The sequence below is a fragment of the Marmota monax genome, unplaced genomic scaffold, assembly GCF_021218885.2.
Source record: "Marmota monax isolate L192 unplaced genomic scaffold, Marmota_monax_Labrador192_F-V1.1 WCK01_AAM20220418_F8-fsc00006, whole genome shotgun sequence".
Lineage (NCBI taxonomy): Eukaryota > Metazoa > Chordata > Mammalia > Rodentia > Sciuridae > Marmota > Marmota monax.
In genome coordinates this window covers 7,410,031-7,433,997 of record NW_026693712.1, presented here as the reverse complement: position 1 = coordinate 7,433,997, position 23,967 = coordinate 7,410,031, and the positions used below count along the sequence as shown (strand labels likewise).

Here is a 23,967-nt window from a genome sequence, read left to right as displayed (position 1 = left end):
CCTAATATCCGGAGTATACAAAGAACTCAAAAAATTAGACAATAAGATAACAAATAACCCAGTCAACAAATGGGCCAAGGACCTGAACAGACACTTCTCAGAGGAGGACATACAATCAATCAGCCATCATAATTTATATCCTTAGAAATGTTCATAAGGTTAGGTTATTGTTTATCATAAGCATAATTCTCCAGCATAGGAAATTCTATAATGAAGGAAAGCAGAAATTTATAGAATCACATCAAACTAGAGATCAGCATTTTTTCAGGTTGTCTACACTGCTTTTTATGCCATAATAAGTCTTTTTTCCAGCTTCCAAACCATCTACAGGTTTTATAATACCTTAAGTGTTAAAGTAATTCACTCATCTAAATTTATTTCAGTAGTAAATATAACATTTAAAAATAACAAAGTTAATCAAACTGCTTTATACTATAATGCCAGCATTATCCACCAATTTTTAAAATAAAATCTATTAGATCCTGATATAGTTCAGATCTAGATGAATCTAGCCTTAATTATATCAACAGAAGAAAAATATGGTATACAGGAGGTTAAAAGAAAAAAGCATCTTTGTAATTACCTTATATTCTAAAATGTGTGACGATAAGTATATAAGATCATATGTCGCTATCATAATACTCGATTCTGCCTCTGAGTTGTGGAAGGTGGCAGTAAACTAGATATCACAGAAACTCATGTGAAAAACTGGAATTTAATGCTAGCATGAAGAAATGAATAAAGGGATTAACTATCTAATTTAAAAAAAAAATCAATGTGATATTTTCAATCCCAAATCTTTCAGGGGGCAAAGAATATGATAAAAGCAGGTGTTCTTTAGAAAAAAACAAAAGCACAAATGTCTTACATACTCAGAAATTGTTTCTAACATTACTTATAATATTATACCAAAAAACCCTGATAATTAGTGTTCTACAAGAAAACTTGGAAAGTAACAAAACACTCCTTCTTTTAATTATTCCCAGACACATTTTACAATAGTCTCCAAATCCAGTCAAATCAATTTCAGTTATTATCAACTGTCTCAAGCAATTCTCCAAATGAAATACTCGATGAAATGGAACTTTGGTGTAATTCAAATAAGATTTAAGTTTTACAAGCCAGGGAGTGTTCAGTAGGCTGTATTTTGAAACTATGAACAAGAACCATAAACACAAAGCCTAGTTCATGGGACCATTTGTTAGAAGTGTCAAAACTTTTACAAGAAAAGTGCAATCAAAATTCATAACGTATCATAAATACTGGGCAATGTGGCTGTATTTGATAGCCAAGGAATTATTTCCAAAATAGACTGAGGTAAAATAAAATCTGATAATAGTACTGAACACTATTAGCACTAAAAAATACAGAAAAATTAAGGAATAAAGAACAGAACATGCAAATGTAATTGAGACTAACTAAGAATTTAGGGAGGAAAAGACAGAATCTTAATATTTATTTAAATCAGGGTCTTATAGGGTCTAATAAAATTTCTACATGCATAGTTTGCTTTAAGTAATTTTGTTTTATAAGTATCACAATTATTTTAAAATTTTAACTATGTGTTTTAATTAAAACAAGGGCATTCCTTAGACTCCTAGTTTAAAAAAAATACTTTGTGGTATATTGCTAAATGTTTTGCAAATGAAACAACATATCAATTTTAGTGAATTTGAAATTACTTTTAAAATTGACTAGGTATTAAACAATCCATATGCAAAATTTACTGTATTGCATATATAACTATTATGGTAACATGCATATACATTAGCAAGAATAATCATCAAGTACATACTTGTTACTAATGAAAATAAAGACTTTACAAATGCTACTATAAAATATATTGACAGAAGAACAAATAATTATTAACAAAGGTCATTTGGTTATGGTGGGTCTTTCCAGCAACTTTCCAAAGTCAGAAGACATTCTTCTGAAGTTTGATTTACAACCATCTCACAAATCCTTAGGATTATTTAATAATAATAAAAAAGGAAATCAAGACAAGATAAAGGTCAAATATGAGAAAGGCAGAATTTTAAACAACCATAGAGAAATCACATAAATCTTTATATAAGCAATTATATGAGTAGGAAATGAAGTGTGTTGGATTTATAGACTGTACAAATAATCTTAGGTCATCGTGATTTAAATCAGTTTACAGTAGATACACCTATAACATAATCATAAAGACCAAAAAAGAACTCTATGTTAATAAATCTAAAATTCCAATTTCACAAAAGAAGACACATCTGTATTTGTTTACTTCCTTACTGTGTATCTCCCTCCATGAGATTATAAATTCCACAAGAGAATTCACCTGTTCCACCTCCCAGCAAAGCATCTTTCTTGGAGGTACTCAGTAAATCTGGAATACACTTGTCAAACAGTGATAAGCATGTGGGCAACCAAGTATTCTTTTTGAAATATATTTTAGTAGTTTATCAAAGGTAGGAAATGGCACATTGCACAATATCCTTAGAAAATGTGCAGTCCATTTCTTTTTCATTCTCCCAGAAGCGCATGAGCTTCTCTTAAAATAATAGTTCAATTATTATGAAATGTTAGGTATCATTAAAACAAAAGAATGGGAGTGGTATCTGGTGCTGATATAAGGAATAACTCCCAGAAATAATCTTAATTGATTATTCAGAACAAGGTTTATATGATATTACTCCTTGTGATAAAGAAAATTGCAGGTGGGGAGAAATATTGGATCTAAAAAGTTTTTGACATTCAAGAGAAACTAAAAAAAAAAAAAAAAAAACTCTAGAGGCAGATGAAGGATGGAAACTTAAAGACTTTTCACTAATTTTTTTTTTTTTAGTTTTTGAACCATTTTATAATAGTATTGGTTCAAATCACTATGATTTAAATTTTAAATAATTTCGCAGCAAATTTAAGGAAATTTAATTTTAGAAAAATTAAACTTTGTCATACGGCTCTGACATGATTTATTTTATTTATTTAGCTAGTTAGTTATTTTGAGATGAGGTCTCACTTTATTGCCTTGAACTCCAAACTCAAATGATACACCAGCCTCAGCCTTCCAAAAAGCTGAACTATAAATCTACACCACTGTATTCAGCTGTGATATGATTTTTTTGTTTTTTTAAGAAGTAATTGTTTCACCTATGAGTGAAGTTTTCTTAAATGCATTTTACATAATGTGATAATACTGACCATGAATTAGTTTTCTTTCCTTCCAAGCTTTGAGGGCCTCATTTTTCTACTAAAAAGTTCTTTTTTCTTTTCTTTCCTTTAGTTGTAAATGGACACAATAGCTTTATTTATTTTTATGTGGTGTTGAGAATCAAGCCCAGCGCCTCACAGGTGCTAGGCAAGTGCTCTACCCCTGAGCCACACCCTCAGCCCCTAAAATGTTATTACCAAGGGCTGCAAAGAATACAGGACATCTGCTCATATCTCCCATCCTCTTTCCACTCTGATCTCACATTTTCTACTTTTTCAGTTCCTTACTCAGCTTGTTTCCCTTACCTTCTGGCTAGTTCTTGATCTTACAAGTGCATTTCTCTTGGTTCCCGTCTGCTTTCTGTTCCTTGGCTTGAAAGCTTCTCCCTTAGCCATCTGCATGACTCAAGCATCATGTCAGCAAGGCCTACCTGACCACCCTATTTACAGCTGCTCATCCACCGCTCTACATCCCTTAGCCCTCCCATGCTTACTTATTATCTTTTCCCCTCTAGAAAATAAGGCAATAACTTTTGTGTATGTTTTGAATGCTAAAACTCCAGCACCTGGAAAAATGCCTGAAGTATTAGATGCTCAATAAGTAATCAGTGAATAAATGAATGATGAAAGAAACTCAATGTACCCAAAGCAGAAATTCTCCTTATCATCTGCCAATACTTCAAACATACCAATAACCCAAACTTACTCTTCCCATATCTCTAGAAACATTATTATAATCCAAGCCTAAAACCCAGGTTTCACCATAATTTTTTTCCCAGTCCACTCTTATAAGCTATCACTAGTTCTATCAATTCCCTCTCTTCACAAACTCTTAAGGGCATCTCCTCACTTCCATCCATTCTTTGACCCTTTCATCAACACTCATCTCTCACTTGGGATTTAGGGCAAAAGCTACTGTCATGTGTCTCTATACCAAATCATAAAGGCCTCCAAAGTATCCTTCCATGTTTCAATCATTAGAGGCAAGCTGATCGAGGGTTTTCTACTTAGAACTCTTCAAAGCTCCCAGTATCTGCAGAACTGATTTTTTATCCCAACTGCCAATTGGAAACACCCAGGAAGATTTTTAAGGATCCTATGCATGGGCTCCCCTCTAGACTAATTACAGCATCCCAGGTCATTGTAAGAATTGCTGATCTACAGCATACAATCTAAATCTTGGAGCATAATATACAAATCCTTTCATAATTGAGTTCTACCCATAGTTTTTAATCCTCATTTCTACTGCCTCTACATTTGCTTGAACCAAATACGCTACCATGCTGTCCTTCCACCTCTGCCTGCCCATGTATCCTGGAGCATCCAGTAACACCCCTATGCGTTACTTCAGGTGTGAAGGAAGCACTTCATTTTTCAGTTCTCCATCTTTGCTTCCCCTTGTGTGTTCTATCTATGCTTTTCTCCATTGTAACAGTTAGCTACATCAGTGGACATGGAAATATTAGTGGACAATCACTGATGAAATCAAAGTTACCCATTTACATTTTTAATCTGAAAACTTATCATTTCTGCAATCAAACAGATCACTCCGATACCCTCTTCTTTTGGAGCTCCAACTCAATCAGTCAACAGTGGAGCAATCAAATCAATAAAAATATTCCACCTGTTTGCAAAGCACTATTATTACATATCATTCAGATGGCATCAAAAACAGCTACAATATTTTAAGCCTTGAATATGTAAAAAAGAATACTTTTCCAAAAATAATTTAAAATTCACAATGAATTTTTTTTAGAAGCGCAATCTTTGAAACATAAAAGTTAGACCAAGAGAAAGGAGACAGTTGTGAGTGATGCATTATATTAATAATCTTAAAGTCCAGTGACTAGTGGTTTGGAGCCAATGAGTACAGACAACGACAGAAATGCAGAAATGTTGATCACTCCCCTATGGCTCCCCACAAAATATACTTTTAAGAAGTAAATTAAAATAGACTGAATATTTAAATATGAAAACTAATTTTTAAATGCATATGGGGTCTAAACCCTAGAGTCTCATTAGAGTCACTAGGAAGTTTTAAACACTACCCATGCTGCAGGCATCACCTGTAAGAGATTCTGATATAATGGGTTAGAGAATGGGTTCAACATCAGAATTTTTTCCCAGTTCCCCAGGGGATCCCATTATGCAGTCAGGGCAAAGAATCATTAAGTCACCACATTCCCTACTGTAGCAAAGTCCATCTTGCTAAAAGAAATCACAATGAAACCCTTTCCAAACAACATAATCTCATTCCCCTGGGGGGAGAAATAAGGTAAGCATTGTGATCTGGAAAATATGAATAATATTTAACACTTACACATGGTTTACTATGTATCAAGCAGGATTCTAAGGGCTTCTAATCTATTGACCTTTTTATTCCTCGAAATGGCTCTGTAATGTTGCCACTATTTTATGTCATTCTGCTTCTGCAAAAGTCTCTAGCAGTTGTAGAATCCTACCACTACTAGACGTTACTCAGAATGTTGCTAAACATGCTGGCACTAAATCTGCTCAACAGCTCTATAAAGAGAGCACTATTCAATAGATGAGAACTCTAAGGCAAAGGGAGGTAATAACATGTCTAAGGACATGCAGCTTGTGAAGGGCTATATCCAAATCTATAACCAGATAATCTAGCTAAAGTTTTGTATAATTTGTAGTAAGCAACAGTAACAAAATATATAAATATACAACAAAAATAAATGTCTTTATTTTTCTCCTCTTCAAGGAATAGCAAGAAAAAGAGAAGAGGCTAACTTAAGAAAATTGAAATAAATAATTGAATCCTAGTTCTGAGATTTGTACCACTACTGGACCCAACAGAGATTTCATGATATAGAATGCAAAAAGAAAGAAAGAAGGAGAGAATAAATGAGTGGATGGATGGATGGATGGATTTAGAAAGATATCTGAGATGGACCCAACCATCTATCAGACCTGAAAAAAGAGTCTTACCCCTCCTCCCTGTGCACTCCACAAGAACAAGGAGGGCATATATGTCATTTATTGCATACATAAATATAATTGAATTCAGTTGGTTATTTCCAATGTGATACAATTGAATTCTAAGGCAGAACATTTTACATTTATTTTCTCACTACATTTTCTTGTGTTTTATGAGTGATACTCATTGTATACATTAAAAATATCAAATTTATTTCTGTATTTTAGGATATTAGATTACTAAAATATACCATTTTAATTAAAATGTTGGTCTTTTTATATTTTAATCTGTGAACATATTTCCTCAAAATTAAATTACTATTTATGAGAACAGACTTTTCCAATAACTGGTTCAGTATCTATGAAACCACATTTGGACCTCAAGGGAAGCTATTTGAATCTCTCCTAGACCTCTTTTTGCTCCTCTGCAGGATGGCCATCCTCTTCTTTTTCTCTGTAGGATTCCTCCAGCTGGTATTTCTGTCTTCCTCTTGATTAGCAAAGCAAAACCAAATGTCTCTCCTTAACCAACAACATAGCAGTTGCACTTTAGGTTCTTACCAGAAAACATACTTATTTCCAACTGCCTGTTGGACAGCCTGAAATAAAATATTTGAGTGAGACACAATAGCCATGGAAGATTCTCTGAAGAGAATCCTAACTTTTAAAATAAAAATCAAGAAACGTACCAAACAATGGTATACTTGACAAAAATCATGTTATCTACGAGTTGAATTGCTTGTACAGAATTGTCCTTATGTGCTATAGTCTGGCTTGAGGGAAGTTGCAGAATCATCCAAGTGAACCAGACTACTGAACTTATTATTCATGTGGTGCTGAGGATGGTGGTCAACTATACCCCTCAAGGATCTTTCTCTCCCATGGAGGAGATTTTACTAGGTCTCAGCATGAGCATACGTTACAACTCTCTTTAATGTTAAGAAAGCAGGCGTACAACATATTTTCCTCTATAGAGGAATCATATTTTCTGCATTTTCTTTTTTCTCTATTTTTTTCCCATTATAATTTTATTTATTACATTTTATTAACACGCATTTAAATTCTTTCTTTGGGTATACAAGAATTCTATGAAATAGCTTTATAATAAAAAAAAGAATGAAACTGAAAGGCATAAATGAAAAGATCAGATACTATCGATTAATGAAGACACAGCTTTAAAAATTATATAAGTAAATAAAATTTTTGGAATTTCAAAAAATTAAGAAATGTGTTTTATTCATCTGTTACTTCTAAAATAGTAAGTACAAAGTTGTATGTGTATGTGAGTGTGTGTGTGTGTGTGTGTGTGTATATCTGTCTTTGATTTAGTTAACGTAGAAACTTGCAATATACTAACTATCCAATATTTTCAAAAGCAGAGTAATTTTAAATGTACATCATGACTCAAATTGGTTTCTATGTGGTTAAATCCACAACTAGAGTGTTGTTTAAGGGTTACAACTATAAATAAGAATACTACATTTGTAAGGAACTGCAACCCCTCAATTTTTCAGTTTATTTTGGTTTCCTCTTATTATTCAGTAATATCAAATAACTCATAAGACTGACTTGTTTCTAATGTTAATAGTTTGAAATTAAATGTCTTATTAAAAGTTACACATCTGTGCAAAAGGCACATGCTAATATCAAAATAAAATGGAATATAGTTAAATAATAGAATATATCTCTTTATACTTTGAACACTAAGTCACTAAGTAGAAAGGAGATTGAAATAGCTGTTTCTCAAAAATATAGCCTTCTGGAGGCCAAGACAATGAAAAGGAACCAGGAAAACTGACTTGGAAAATTTTCAGGAAATCAGAATACTTGTGATCAATAAGAGAGGAAAAGCATTCCATCTTTTTCAAAGTAATATGAGTATTTGTGTTACAATGGAGTTTATTTCAAATTGCCTGAAGGCAACTTTCTATTTTAATTTTTTCCACAACTGTTGGAAATCATCTTCTTGGAAAGCATAAGTTGTCACAGTTCAGGTGATCAGGCATCAGTCAGCAATGAAAACGAACCACCTAAACATATTTTAGTATATGAAATATACAAAGTATATGAAAATTGTTCTGGGTTTTCCCATGAACTCTGAATGCAATTTTATTTTGTGTGATGAAGAAAACAGTGTGGCAGCACAGAAATTTCATAAAATCAATGCAGAATGATTTCATCTGACAAGTGGGACGGGGGTGGAAAGAGTAGGTGTGAGAAGCTTACTTACCGCTTTTAGTAAAGTTAAAATTCAAATTGTGACTGAATCAGACCAAGAAAAGATTTTTTGAAAGACATAATTTTAGATCAAAATTCAAGTCTTACACTTTATCACATATATTAATACACATTGGAAGCATAAACCATGTTCATAATAGAGCAAAACCAACATTAGAAAAGAAAGAGTTCTAAAGAACGGGAAGATGCTAAGAAAGAAGAGTAGCAGTCCCACGAAAACGAACAGAAATCTTAGCTTTAATGGGTATGTCATGAAGATCTTATATATAGTCGAATTTCTTATGATGTGGCTCTCTGTTTCTACTTAAAAGCCCAGAAAAGTACTGCCAGAACATATCCTTTTGTGAAACAAGAGAATTTACTAGGACGTTTTTAGCCTTTAGTGGACAAAGACTGAACATGGAACATTCTGGTGTGAAGTTAACTCTATTTTGTGGGTTTTTTTTCCCCCCCTTTTGTTACTGGTGATTGAACCCAGAGTTACTTTAGTACTGAGCTACATCCTCAGTCCTTTTTACTTTTTATTTTGAAACAGGGCCTAGCTAAATTGATGAGGCTGGCCTCAAACTTGGAACCCTCCTGCATTAGTCTCCCAAGTGGCTGGGATTACATGCTTTGCCACAGGGCCCAGCTGAAGGTAACTCTTTAAGGAGTAGAACAAAAACTGGTTAGTCATAGGAAGCATTTTGTAAAGGCATAGAGAAACATTTTTCCAACCCTGAAGTCTGAATTTCTTGAAAGAACATTTAGTTGAAAGGAAGGAAAGAAAGAAGGAAGAAAGGAAAGAAGGAAGAAAGAAAGGAAGATAGACTGATTCTTTTGTTTCATTCTATAGGAAACCTTAGAATGAAAAAAAATAAACTAGTCCTAAAACAATTCCTTGATAAGTGAGATACCGTTTCACAGGGAGAAGAACAATAATCCGAATTAAAATTATTTTAACACTTGAATATATGTGTTCTTGCCAAAAAAAAAAAAACTTCCAATTCTGCCAATATAAAAACTGAACACAGATGTATAAACAATTTTTAATAGTAACGATTTTATTATTTATTAAAATCATATTTATAATAAAGCCTAAGTATATCATGTGATATAAAATTCTGTGGATAATTTGAAAAATATTAATGCTCTGTAAATTATAATATTTAAACTATTCATTTCATTCTCATTGGAAAATTACTTTATTTCACAGAGAACATTTTCATTTAATTTGCAACATAAGGATGATCTAGTTCAAACAATCAAAACTTTTATGTCTGACTGGGCCAGGAAGTTAAAACAAAATTACAAGGATCACCCGATGTAAAATAGGACATGAAGGGAACTGAAGATTGTCTGCCTCTGCTCAGGATATCAAAATAAATAAATAAATAAACAAAAACAAAAACAAAAAAACTTAAAACACTTCATGTGCCAAACAATGTTTAAGAGCCATATGCGGCCTCCCAGGCTGCCAGATTGCAACTCTAGAGAAACAGTAGCCAAGGCAGATCTCAACCAAAACTGTGATCCTAGCCAACAGGAGGTGCCAATAAATTCCAACACTCAGAGAGAATAGAATAGAATGATTTTTTTTTTTTTCATAACCATGTTTCAATTAGTACTCTCCACATGTAAATAGGAGGCCTATATGACCTATGGAGTCTGTTGATTATTAATCTCATTGAACATGTAGCCTTGAAACCAGGTAGAGAAGGGAAAATCTCAATTAAAAGACTTTTTTCGAGTGATCACAGGCACACAGAGAACCAGTCTTTCTGAGTCTTCCTAACAGCCAAACACTCTCTATTCAGAAGAGAGCAGGTCTAACTGCAATCTGAGTGCAACATCAGGGGGGAAAAAATGAAAAGGCAGGTGGAGAAGACAGAGAAAGAAATACAGCAAGAGGTCAATAAGCAAGATGTTTCCCCAGACCACCAGGACCTTATTGTGATGAAGAACTGAAGTTCAACATCATTGCTTCAAAGCCCAGAGCTATATCAAGAAAAGGTTCCAGCTGCCTAAGAGACAAGCTCCTGGGCATTCATGTGGGTTGAATGTAGAATGGGATACAACTGACTTCATTTCCTACTGAAGATGGAAGAGGAACTCAGAAAAGGGGGCCATTGTTCTGGCAGTGAATCTAGGAATCTGTATGGTAATTCTTTTTTCTTTATGTAGAGTCAGACCTATATGAAATTCCTTAAATATGTGTATTACATAATGATTTGTTAAATTGTATTTTCCACACAATCTCTTTAAGGCCAGTTATTTAATTTAATGTGGACAGATTCAAACAAACATTTGTAATGTATTTTTAAAAACAGACATCCATGTTTCATAGTAAGTTTTACTGTGCTGGACTCTTTGTATTTCTAAAATTCTGTAATGTTTCCACTTCTTGTTCTTTCCCCCCAAAACAACTTACATTTGGAATCTCTCACTGAAAAGTTTATTTTTATTTTGACCCTTTTGATTCAGATGAATTACCATTACCTATAATTATTAAGTCAGCAAAATCTATGAATCCTTGTTTTACAATATAGTACATGATCTTTATAGCACTGAGACAAGAATAAATCTTATCTATTGACAATTGACTATGTACTAAACACTGAATTAAGAGTTTTATATGGATTATTTCATCATTTTACTTAATCTTCCCTGAAATTCATGAGGCAAAAACTGTCACAATCTTACCTTCAGTTGAATTAAACAATGCTTAAAGAAGTTATTTGCCAAAGACAATTCGGCTAGCAAGTAGTAGAAAGGTGGCTCAAACCCAGTTCAAGTACATCCATCCCTTCCCTGGTCTGCCATCCCCTCTATTCCTCACAGTACATTATTCATGCTGTATACATTACAGAAATGGTATATACATTTACTTAGCATAAAGAAGAATAGTAAAAGATTCCTAGGTTTTATAAAAATATAATATATTCAAGGAAAACTAGAAAGTCTATGTATTTTATATATTTTTGTTAGTTGTAGTTGGACATAATACCTTTATTTTTCTTAATTACTTTTATATGGTGCTGAAGATAAAACCCAGCATCTTGCACATGCTAGGCGAGCGCTCTACCACTGAGCCACAACCCCAGCCCCAGAAAAATCTATGTATTTTAATAATGCATACAGTTTTCTTCCTATAAGATTTGCAGGTCTGTTCACCATTTTTAAAAGATAACATTCCATCATGAATGTTTCACCTATTAAAACTTGAAAACCACAGACATGCTTTCGTTATGGCCCTCTCAACTCTGAAAGAACATTTATCAGGAGGAGACGCCAAACAAAATCCTGAAATCTGTGAAACATAGAGGAAGGAATTTTTTAAATTTAAGAAAAGTCTGTCACACATGTTCCTTTTTAGAGAAATATGAAAACTCAAGTGATGGTCAACATCATAGCTTTTTTTAAATATCATCAGATGTGAAATTTCTCACTTAGTAAAGAGGCCAACCCAAAGTATAGAACAATCTTTCTATATAATGTGAACAGTAATATATAAATACCATTTCAAGAAACCCAAAATCCAAATTAGAAAGTGATATGGAATCTATATATATTCTACCTTAGTTTAGCTGTACCCCATCTGTCCTCCTCAGGTGTTTCATGAAACATAAAACACACCCCTAATATTAAAATTCTTAAGTGTAATTTATTTGTATATTTAAGTTTACTAATTTTATTAACAGATATACCTCTGGGTAATGAAATTTGCCACTATCCCTTTAAATAAGATTGTGAAACTTTGTGTTAGGATTAAAACAATGTCTCCTTTTAAATTAATATTACTTAAATAGTTCTTTGAAGACCAAATTCCAAAACAGAGTAACAGTTATATAAAAGCCTAGTAATATATCAAGTCAGCATTCTCTTCCCATGCTCCTCTAGGAGATACTGTCTAATGCCAGGCAAAATGTCGAAATGATTTGTTTTTTACAAATTCTATAGCCAGTGATGGACAAGTGTCTTCAAATATATTGTGAAAAGTTACTCAAAATATTGTGTTCACCAAGTTACAACCTCTAAGACTTAGTTAATAATAGCATCTAAGATTCCAATTATTCTAAAGGAGAGGTGTCTGCCTATAATATTGCTTTCTTTTAACTAGAACAAATGTCCATATTATAAAACACTAAATTAATTCTTGAGCTTATAGATCACTTGAGCCTATTTTAATCTCTCGGATCATGACCATGTAGACCACCAGGTAAATACTGGACTTTCATAGCAGAATCATTGAAAACTTGGAAGAAGGGACATTTAGACATGTTTGTTAAAAACGTTATATGTAACATTAAGACAATGACTTATCAAATAAAACATAGTAGTCTCTCCTCTTTATTGCTAATTACAGATAAAAGAAATTTTTTAATCATCTATTCAGAGAAATGTCTGCAAAAAAAATACCTTCATGTAAACAAAATCAGCGGTTTCTGCATTAACTGTTTTGTCTCTTAAAAGGCTTTATATTATAGAAAAATCTTTTTATTAAACTTATTCTAAAGATTACTTATCTTTAAATTATAATGTTTTATGTCAATTTTTTTCAGAGGGTAGCTGCAGGCCAGTTTTAAGAAAGAAAAATCACTATTTTATTGTCAAAAGAAATCATCTTAATTTGCATAATATATATACTAAGTAAAAAGTTGTCAATAATTTTCACTTTCTATAGTAGGTATACAAAATACTTCTTTGAAGTATAAGTACCATAAAGCATATTTACGAAAAGCAAAATTAACTAAAGTGACATCACAATTATGAAAGAAAAATAAATGGATCTGTATAACTGATGTATTATGACTTCACAGAGAACACATTTTCATGAATTTTTTTTTCTATAATAAGTAACAAGAAAATTTTGAAAATATAAGCAAATAAGTTCAAATATGATTTACAAAGGTGTGCATTGGGTAGCTACAATAATATTAAACTCCAAACACCTAAAAATCAAACTATTCTAAAACTGCAATACACTACTTAAATGTTAAATCAATGTTTATTAAGATTGTATTTTAGGAGGTCTATTTTAAATAAAATTTTACTTCATTTCAAAACCAACTTCCTAATGAAAAAATAATCCCATAATATTTCATAAAACTAATTACTGCAATAACCAAAGTAGCTCATAAAACTAATTACTGCAACAACCAGAGTATTTCATAAAACCAATTACTGCAATAACACAACTCAGATTATTTAAATAATGGTTGCTGCTCAGAACTTGGCACAAGGGCAGACATAAACAGTCTAGTGAACTAGTCAAAATACTAAGAAGTTACATAACACCTTCAGAACTTTTTCCCCCAGATAAGTCATGCCTTTAAGATGCCCAACAAATGATCAAATAGAGGAGTTAAAATGTTGTGAACAAACCTATCATAAATGATACATTATTAGTTCTTCTTGTGCTTTTAAAAATCTTAAATGTCCACTTTCTACTTGAAAATCTCCAAAGAAACTTCCGATTCTCACCATGTGAAAACAAAGAGATTTCATCACACATTAACAAAAAGAGAAAAAAGAAAAAAAGTGGCTGTGGTACAGTACCAAATGATAAGCTAAAGAGAAAAAAAAAATAGTGTTCTTGTTAGAAGAACATAAACACCAATAAAGCAAATAAAGCTGGAAGATAGTATTTTCAGAGATGTGACCATGACTATATATCTAAGCTCCTGCTTAAAGTTAAGGATCATGCTAATAACAAAGGCACAGTCAACCCCTTGATCAAATAACAGAGTATCTCCCACAATCACCTATGTGCCCATAAAAGGTTGCTACTGTTACTTTGAAACAAATAGAAACAGAGAGAATCACAGACTGAAATGGCATGCACCTATAACATATGAACATTTCATCAGAGTGAAAGACTTACCTCATAAGACCAGACACACTGAGTTCCACCAAAACGGCGAACACACCTTCCTACTTCCACGTCCTCGTGAGTTGTGTACATTTCTCTTAGGCATTCACCAATATGTGGCACCATCCTCCTGAGAACTTCCCGGCTGAAGATCATGCCAGGTCCTCCCATACAGAAGTTCTCCCCGGGCTCCAGCCCTAGCTTTCCAAGCTCTTCAATATTTCCGAGACCAGTCTGTCCCAGGTACAAAGGCTTGCTGCTATTTAGCGATCTAAGAAACTCCTCTAACTTATCACCTACAAGGAAAAAGAAAATAATCACTACTTTTTAAAATTTTCACAATCATTTATAATGTACAAAGTAAAGGACAGAGCTTTCAACATTGTTGTTAAATCCCTCCTAAACCTTGAACCTCCAATAACTCTACTTGTAACAACCAAAAGAGTTGAACAATATCATATTATTTAAAAATACTAATTCAGAGTTACTGATTAAAAATTAATAAAATTTTTATCAACTCATGGTCTAGGTGTCTGTAAAACTGCAACAAGTCAACAATCATCATTTTTTCAGTAAAAGATAAAATAATGAGAATAAAGATAGGGTTCCTGGCATTTCAGATAGGGGTAACAAAAATTTTCAGAAATGTAAAACATATTCAGTATTGATATTTAGTATTGTTTTGATAGACCTATACATGTCCAATGATTACTTTTTCCTGATAATTAATTTAGTTAGGTGCTGTGTTGTTAACCAAAATTCAATCATGTACAATCCATGTTGGTTTGGGGAGTGTTTGAATCTAATTTATCATGAAATTTAGTTTGGGAAGGCATTGTTTTAGAAAAAAAGCATTTGTTAAAACTTAAATAATGAATTGGTTTCACTCACAGTTGTTAAGTTCACCAGGGAAAACAACTTAAAAATAAAATTACACAGCTAAAACAGTTCAAAAACATTTGGTATTCCAGAAAGTGATATATCAGAATAAGTTGAGAGTCTTGGTCTTCACATTCCCAGTCAGCATCTTTACTATCAATTTTGATGATCTGGGCATCTGCAGTCATTATCTTGACCCCATGCCTGGATCTCAATGAGTTTCAGCTGACTATTATTGTGTTCTTAATTATCTCATTCTAAAAGAAATGGAAAGAATATGGCCTTTCAAAGTTCTGAAGGACAACCTTTCAAAGCATTAAAACAAATGATAGATGTAGGTGCTGCTAATGCATTTTAGAATTTCTCTGCAAAGTGTGACACTTCTGCCAGGAAAGCATTGTGACTTTTTAAAATGAGACACAGAAGACAAGGGGATCATAAGATAGTGGAAGCATTTTTCTTTGAATCAATCCTAAATAGCATGTATGGGAAATGCAAGCAAATGGCAGCATTCTTTATTTTTCTGTCCAATTACCAACCAGCATTGTCCTATTCCAACCAAGCATTACAGCAATTTTCCTCCTCTCAACCCAAACTCAATCTCTATTTATTAACAATACATTGACTCCTTGTGCCAAAACAGGTCCCTTGGGTTATTTTTCCTTGCATTATGTTAAATGTACTATCTGGATCAGGAGAAAGCAATGAGGCTAAAAACAGAGAGGCATAAACTAAGGAAGGGCTGCCCCCCTTTGACCAAGAAGCTAGGAAATGTGGAAAACACAGAGAAACCTCCTTCGGTACAACAGTTAATTCCTTTGCGTCCCTCCCCATCTCCTCAACTATCTGGACTGGAAAGACTGACTCCTGTACTCTAAGGAATTTAGATCTGCTGAGTTTAGGGATTCTCTGGCCAGAGCGGCCCATGCTCTGGGTAAAGGACCGCGCCTCCTTTAAAACGGACAAAGTTTTCTTGTGCTGTGGCTGCATGTGGTTCTGGGAAGGACTTCCAGCCTCCGCTTATTGCACAGCCACCAAGATGCACGGGAAAGGATCCAATACCAGGGCGCGCCAGTAAACCTGGAGCTCTGAGGGTTTGGAATTGAAACACGCTTTTCCCTTCTTCCCTACCTGACAATACGATAAAACCCCATGGAGTTTTACTGAGGTGTGACTGGGGTGGTGAAAGGCTAGGTGATGCACTGTGGTAACCGGAAGAAAAGGTGCGCTGGGGCGGTGGGGTTTGCTCAAAGACTCCCAGTGTGCCGCAAGTTGTGCGAAAGGGAGGCATATGTACTGGGTAGGGTCTGGGACAGTGAACCAGCTGAAACAAAAGAGCAGAGGAATAAAGAAGGAACATGGGGTCTCCAGCCTGACTCTAGCCAGCATACTGCACTTTGCCTTCTGCCGAAGACACGCCCCTCTGGGCAGATTTGGTAAACTACCACCATTGGGGGCTTTCGTAGGAGGGCCGAATGGGAATGGCTTTTGGTTTAGCTTTAAAGTCCCTTTCCACGTCTCACCCACACAGTAAAGGGTAGGGACAAACGCCAGGTGGAAAGGACAGCAAGAGTCTGAAAGGCAAATAAAGCTGGGCATGTATGAGGAGGGTCCAGACTGCAGGAGAAGAGGAGGAGCGGGCTAGATAATGGTGGGCGGATGCGAGGGGTGGGGACGGGGCCGGGGGCTGAGGGAGCGCCAAGCACGTGCTGGAAGAGAAGCTTAAAGGGCTGGGCAGGGGCTGGGGTTTGTTGAAGAAAAAGGAGTCAGGAGGTGGGCAGGTGGGACAGCCGGCGCTGGGAGGTCACCTTTGATGTAGACATCGTCGTCTGCGCGCATGAACCACTCATACTTGTCCAGGTAGTGGTCGTGCATGTACTTGATCATCATGAAGGATTTTTTCTGAGGAGGGTAGGAATCATCCACCCCCGGCAGCGCGATGACAGGCAGGGGTGGCGGGGGCTGGCCGAGCCCAGCGTTGGGTGGCTGCTGACTGGAAAAGAACTCCACGCGGCCAGGGATGAAGCGCGCCCAGGTCCGCTGCGCCGCCAGCGCGCGGCTGCCCAGGTACTTCTGCGCGGTCATCACACCCACATACAGGAAGTCCCGGGGTCGGGAACTCGGGGCGGTGGCACCCCCATCCCCGCTGCCGTTGTGGCTACTCCGCGGCCGGCCGCCTCTTCGCTGACCAGCCGCGCCCCCGTCCTCCTCCTCAGGTTCCCCTTCGGCCGCTGGGGCGCCTGGAAGCCCTGTGGCTCCGTCAGGCTCGCGTCCTCGCCGCCGCTGCTGCAGCGGAGGTGGCTGCTGCCAGGGGCTGCTCCGAAAACTGGTAACTCCGGGCGCTGCCTCCGGCATCTGCAGCCCCTGGAGCTCCTGGCGCGCGGGGGGCGGCGACTGCTCCTGCCGTGGCCGGGACTGGGGTTGGGGGAGCGGCTGCTGCGCGCCGGCGCCGGGGCCAGCCGCCGAGCGGCCGTAGTAAGAACAGAGGCTGGAGCCCCGTCTCTTCCTCTCGCTCAGTTCGGCCACCCTGGGGGCGATGAGCCAGGACGCGGCAGTGAAACCCAGCACCAGCCCCAATGCCACGCTCATCCACGGGCGCCGAGAGCGCACGGCCATCCCTACTGCCCGGTACACGGACGTTCGCTGGGCGGCCTCGACGCTGCGCGCGGGTCCCGGGGCTCACACCCGCCCCTCCTCCGCCTTCGCGCCCCCAGCCCTGGCCTCAGCACGCCGCCTAGGCGCCGTCTCCGGCTCGGGGTCCGAGCGCTCCTGGCGCCTCGCCTGCCGCTGGCTGCAGTTGCCTGCCAAGCTCCCTGTTCCGCTCTGGGCAGGGACTCAGAGCAAGGGTGAGGAGTGAAACTTCTCCCGGCAACGGCAGTGGCGGCGGCGGCGGCGGCAGCGAGAGGAGCTGCAGGAGAAGGAGGAGGAGCAGCGGCGGCGGCAACGCGTCCGCTCCTAGGCTGCCACCCTGTCACTGGCGCGCCTGGCCCCTCCCTCTTTCCTCCTTCCCAAGCCCCCGCCCTCGCTCCCCGCCTCCTGCCCCCCCTACCCCCCCCCCCCGCCACCCCGCTCCCAACTGGCCCGAAGGAGGAGCCACAAGCGCCACGGTTGCCAGCCGGGGGAAGCGTGCGGGCCGCGGTATTTCCCCGTCACCCGCCCTAGCACGCCCCTGGTCTGCGCCAGGGTCCTGAGCCGGCCTCCTCTCCGGAAGGAAACGATGCCTGTCGGGCCGCCTCCGGCTTCCAGCGCTGACGCCCCCTCTCCCTCCTCCCTCTGCTCTTACTCTCCATCCCAGTTCCCGTCCTGTCCCGCCCTCCAGACACCCGTGTCCGGAGGCTCCACTGCCCTCCTCCTGGAGCTTTGACTCCGCTGACCTCATCGGCGGAGCTCGGGTACCCGAGCCCCCAGCAAGCGCCTCCATATCCCTCAGGATTCGCCTATCCGAGTCCACACGGGTTATGTCCTGGCTTGACCCTTCCCCACTCTGCCCCTCCCCAGGTCCGTCTGTGGGCCACTTTGGCGGTTTTTAGTCATTTTCACGCTGCACTTACCGCTGCCACTCCGTGCCTTCTCTCTCCACTCCTGGTCCCGCCCACTTGCTCAGGAAACTAACCATCGGTCCCAGCCTAACTCCCCTATCCCAACTAGCATTTTTAATCACCCTTCCCCCAGTATTCACAGAAGCTTCATCATCACTTGGTGTCTCAATTGGAAATACCTTTTCTGAAAGTCTGGGGTGGGGGTGGGGGGGATGAGAGTGAGTGGGGACTCAGTCCCCAAAGAAGATAAATGTCCCATGTTCTCTACCTGTTGAATTGGGAAATGAGCTGCCTAATCCTCCCCTCCTTAGCTCTGGTGGTCCCTCATCCAGTAGTAAGAACCATGAACTATTTTCAATCTTAGACGGTTGTTGGCTCAGTAACACTAGCAAATGATGGCAAAATGTGGACAAATTCGTGGGGCCAATACCCTGAAAATCTAAAGAAATTCTTATCCAAGTGAATTTAATCAGAAAATAAAATAGAAGATACAGTATCAACTCTTGTTTCTTAATTCCAAGACAATGACAGGAGACATTTAACCTCTCCAATAAGGGAAGGCAAATCATATCGTTAGCAATGGAATCTTAGAACTAAGTTAAATTGCATTCGCCAAAATCATTTTAAGTGAAAAAAAAAATATGAAGATGTGTGATATTTTGAAGGGAACATTTAAAAATTTCTCCCTAAATGTGTATGTATGTCTGGGGTACATGTGGCATCCCCAAACTTTGCCTCCTCTTCAAATTTAAGTCTTCTGTTTTATACATCAAACTGAAAGGGATGGTATTGAATGGCATTAGACATAATGGCTCCATCCAGCAAGGTGCTGGCAGCATCCCTGGAACAGTAGGCCTGCCTGGAGCCCTTGGAGGAGTGGTTCTTTCCACACCAGTCACTAGCTGTGCGTGAACACGTCTGACTAAATGTTTCATCTGCTGGACAATGAAGCTCCTTTTCCATGTCTAAGTCTTGCCCAGAGACACGTGGGAATAAAGATTATTGGACTCTTTCTCGAAGTTGAATTTTAGTTAGAATACAAAATTAACAGGAACCTTCTCATTTAAAAATACATTTTCCCAAGAACAGTTTAATTCATCTACAACATGTTATTCAATAGACCTTCTCTTATAATGAAAAATATTCTTTATCACTAAGAAAAAAGCTACTAGCCACATATGATTATTGAACACTTGAAATCTAGTAGTGTAATTTAAAATAAAAATTTCAATCTTATTTAATTTTAATTAGTTTTAATTTAAATAGCGCCATGTGTCTACAGGTTAAGGATTCTCAAAACATATGACCAATAACAATGAACACATAGTCCTAAACATTAGCATCTCTTCATCCCAGTATTCTTCATCCCAGTATTCAACTGGGCTCCACTTTAATGGGTGCCATTCATGCAACTGATCTACAAAATCATTGATTATCACTGCACACAAATAACCATACATGAACTGTTTTAAAATATTTGGGAAGAAAGTTTATCTCATTCATTAATTTCTTTAAAGATGTGTAGTAGAGATTAAACGTTACAAGAGGTCAACAGCTTTAGACATGGAGATGTCAATAAGATATTCATTGCCTTCCATCATGAAAATTGTAGTGCAATGAAGAAAACAGACATTAAACAACACACTACAAAGTTATTGCAATGTTGATAACATGGTATGGAGGGAAAATACAGAGTACTCAGAGAGTATCTATAAAAGCTTCTAATTTAGTATGGAAATCAGAGAAGGAACTAAGGAGACACTGAAATAAAACAAAGTACTGAAGTGATGTTCAATACTAGCTAAGTGACTTTGGGAAAAATGCCTTAAATTCACTGAGTTTTTGATTTCTCATCTGTAAATACATTTGATTGAGGATTTATTAAGATATTAAATGTGAATGCTTAGTACAGTGTGTAGTTTGTTGGAGACACAAGGAATATAAGTTCTCATTTTCCAATCCCTCCCTTTATGATAAAATATTTAGATATACACTTATTTTTTAAATATTTCATCCTTTCACTTGTCTAACAAATATTTACTTAATATTCATAATATAAACCAGGTACTCATTAAAAAAAAAAAAAAAAAAAAAACAGGACTAAACAAAATAGACAAGCCCCAGACTTTCTGGGGCTTACATTGTACTCAGGGAAGATAACACATGCATAGCCTTTTACATGTGTATAATATATTTATGTAAATAGAAAAATCAATATATATGTGGAATAAGTATTTTCCAAAAAAATCAAAAAGGACAGTGGGAGTATGCCTTATTAAATGAGACCATTTAAAATTGGTCAGAGAGTTTCTTTCTCATAATTTTATCAGAAAATTGGGGAAAAAAAGGAGTAAACCTACCATGAGAGTACCCAAAGGAAATTTTCCAGTAAGACAGAATAATAAACCCAAAATCTTTTAGACAGACATGGCATACTGAGGCACAGGAAGAGGCCAATATAATTTGGAATGAAGGGAGCTGATGATAGACAATTAAATAGACCAGAGTTGTCCAATCAAACTCTAATGTGAGCCAATGATTCCAGATGTATAGTTTCACATTCTTTTTATGGGCACTAATTTTTCAAAGCCGTTGTGTATTTCATGCTTACAGCGAATCTTAATTCACATTACCTGTGTTTCAGAGGTCAATAGATAGATGTGGCTGGTGGCTGCTGTATTGGACAGTGCCTACTCAGAGCCTTAAAGACACTTGTAAATACTTTGGTTTTTATTCTGGGTGGTAATAAAAGAGTTGTGTAGAATGGTTTTTAAAATATTTTACAATAGGATCACTCTACTTATATTTTATAGGATTACTCTAGTGCCCATGTGGAGAACAAACTAGAGTAGAAAAGAATACAATCAAGAAAGCATTATTCAATTACTTTAATAAAACATTACTGAAGTAACTCCATACCTTTGAGATAGAAGAAAAACAAATATCTTTTTCTTTTTTCACACAGTGTCTACACCTCTTTTTCATTTGCAATAAGTAGAAGTCTTGGAAAAGTTTTGTTTAATGTGAATTTATTTAGTGAGATTGCTGAACTTACTTATTTGGTATTTACCAGTCAATAAAACAATTTTCTCACACTTTAATTTTTAAGATACATAATTTTTAGGGTAGATAATTTTCTGGGCAATCTCTAACAAGGACTAAGTTATTTTTAATTAAAGTAATAAATTCTTGAAAGAATTTAAGAAAAAATTTATTTGCATAAAAAAATGCATTGAGAGATAAGTTTGTATGGAAACTATCACTGCAGCAGAAGAAAGGTAATTACATACCCAAATATATCAACATCTATATACTATAATTAAGAAGAGAATGCATAAATATAATTTTTATTCTTATCTAAGTAAAAACGTTTCAGTAAATAAACTTCTGACCCACTTTACAAATTGCTTCTTCTATTTCATTGGTATGGCAATGCTCTCTTCTTTCCTCACTAAACTTCATGATTCTCCAACTCTAGAATTAACTTAATACATTCTTTCTTTGATGCAATAATACAAATTGGTTGAAAGTTGAGAATGATGAATTGTCCTGCAGTTTACTTTTGTAGAAATGAAAAGCATACCCTAAAAATGTTTTAAGATGCTAATGTATTAACAGATTCATATTAGATTCAGGAATATCTATAATCATTAACATTATATTTGTCTCTATGAAGATTAATTTCTGCCATTCCCTTTCAATATCTATAAATGCAAAAATGAAAGTCAAGCTTGGATTCTTGAACACAATAGATATGGATCTAACAATAGAAAAGCAGTAACAATTAACACCTAAAATTACAATGGTTTACAATGTAGCAAAACTGGTTCCCTATTCACTCCCCACCCCACCAAATCTTTTAACAATTTGAAGTCAGTCTATATTTGCTATTTTTGCATATAAATAGAGCAGAAGCTGTTGAAACTTAAGTATCATCTGGATTCAATGTTGCTCATCCCATCAGGGTTGGGTTGTGTTCCTGGCTTCAGAATGATGTTAATATCAAACACCTGAGACCAAGTCTGACCCAGCAGAGAGCCCTTTGGCAGACTGCTCTGAGGGTACTACACTTAGTGTTTGAACTGATTAAAAAGAGTTAGTCATAACTTTAAAATCACAGGAAAAAAAAGTACAAATGATTTTAAAGGGGAGAATATCACAGTTTGCTCACTTATGAAAAGTGAAGATAAATATTTAGATAAACCATTCAACATATACATCAATTAGAGGATATAATAGTGTTTAGACTGATACTGACACTTTGATTAAAGGATTTTGTTGACCTATATTGAATATCTTTTTTTTTCTTGACAGACCAAGGCTGAGTTGATTTCATTTGTGTGAAGCAACTGTGGCATCTAGTGGTTAATAACCATAATGGTAATTTAGTTTGTTTCTGAGGGATAAGTTAAGTTATAAATATTTTTGATATTGTCAAGAAATATTATAATCATAGTGATATAGTAAGATATCTGATTATATTTTATTTCTTCAGAAATCAGCACATGATGACATGATCAAGGTAGATGTATTAAAGTATGAAAAGGTAATTTTTTAGAGCAGATTATAAAACTAGCTAAGTTTCAGGACCTAATATTAATCTATATTTAGGTAATCATCATGGGGATGTTTTAATTTTTTTATACTGACTGGATATTTGATGATGCAAAGAGATTATTATTTTTTTTACATATGGTAATGGTATTGAGGCTATGATTTTTAAAGGAGCCCTTATATTCACAAATACATATTGAAATATTTATAGATGAAATGGTGTGATGTCTGGGATTCCAAAAATATGGAATAGAGGGTGGGATAAGTGGGTGTTGAGGTGTAAAGTCTGATTGACCAGGTATTAACTAGTAGTAGGCTGGGTGATTACTTTTGGATAAAGTGGAATTATTTGTAATTAAATGTTTAAAAAAATACTTCATTTGTTTAAGTTTAGGATATATTCAACATTTATTTTCTATAAATTTAGCTGACCAAGAGAAGGTCCACTTGTCCAAAGGATTAATAAGAAGATCTACTGAGTAGAGAACAAGACTACTGTTGTCATTTAGGAAAGCGTCAAGAAGTGACCATATCAAAACCAAAACTTCCACCCCTTCCATACCCTTGGCCCAGTCAAGCTTTTAAAAGTAAAGAGGGACTATTTACAATTTGAGAATTTTTTTTTTTCAAGTAGTAACAGTCTATGCTTAGGCATGGAGCAGCAAAATGTTCAGAGTTCTTAATCACTGATGTGAATGTATTCTGAAAAAGTTTTTACTTTTAATTTTCTCCTTTCACTACTCTCTGAAATATTAAAAAGCTCCAATTCAG

At 36.5% G+C, this 23,967-nt stretch overlaps 1 protein-coding gene across 1 annotated transcript in view; it reads right to left on the bottom strand.

Annotated features, from left to right (window-relative positions):
• Chsy3 (chondroitin sulfate synthase 3) overlaps positions 1–18,039 on the bottom strand; it is a 269,966-nt gene extending 251,927 nt beyond the window's left edge. The window contains exons 1-2 of the mRNA XM_046460487.2: positions 16,912–18,039; positions 14,237–14,520 (exon numbers count right to left, since the gene is read on the bottom strand). Of these exons, the coding sequence (XP_046316443.1) occupies positions 14,237–14,520; positions 16,912–17,719 (1,092 nt within the window). The 5' untranslated portion in view covers positions 17,720–18,039. The remainder of the gene's footprint in view (positions 1–14,236; positions 14,521–16,911) is intronic.
• Positions 18,040–23,967: the final 5,928 nt, after the last annotated feature.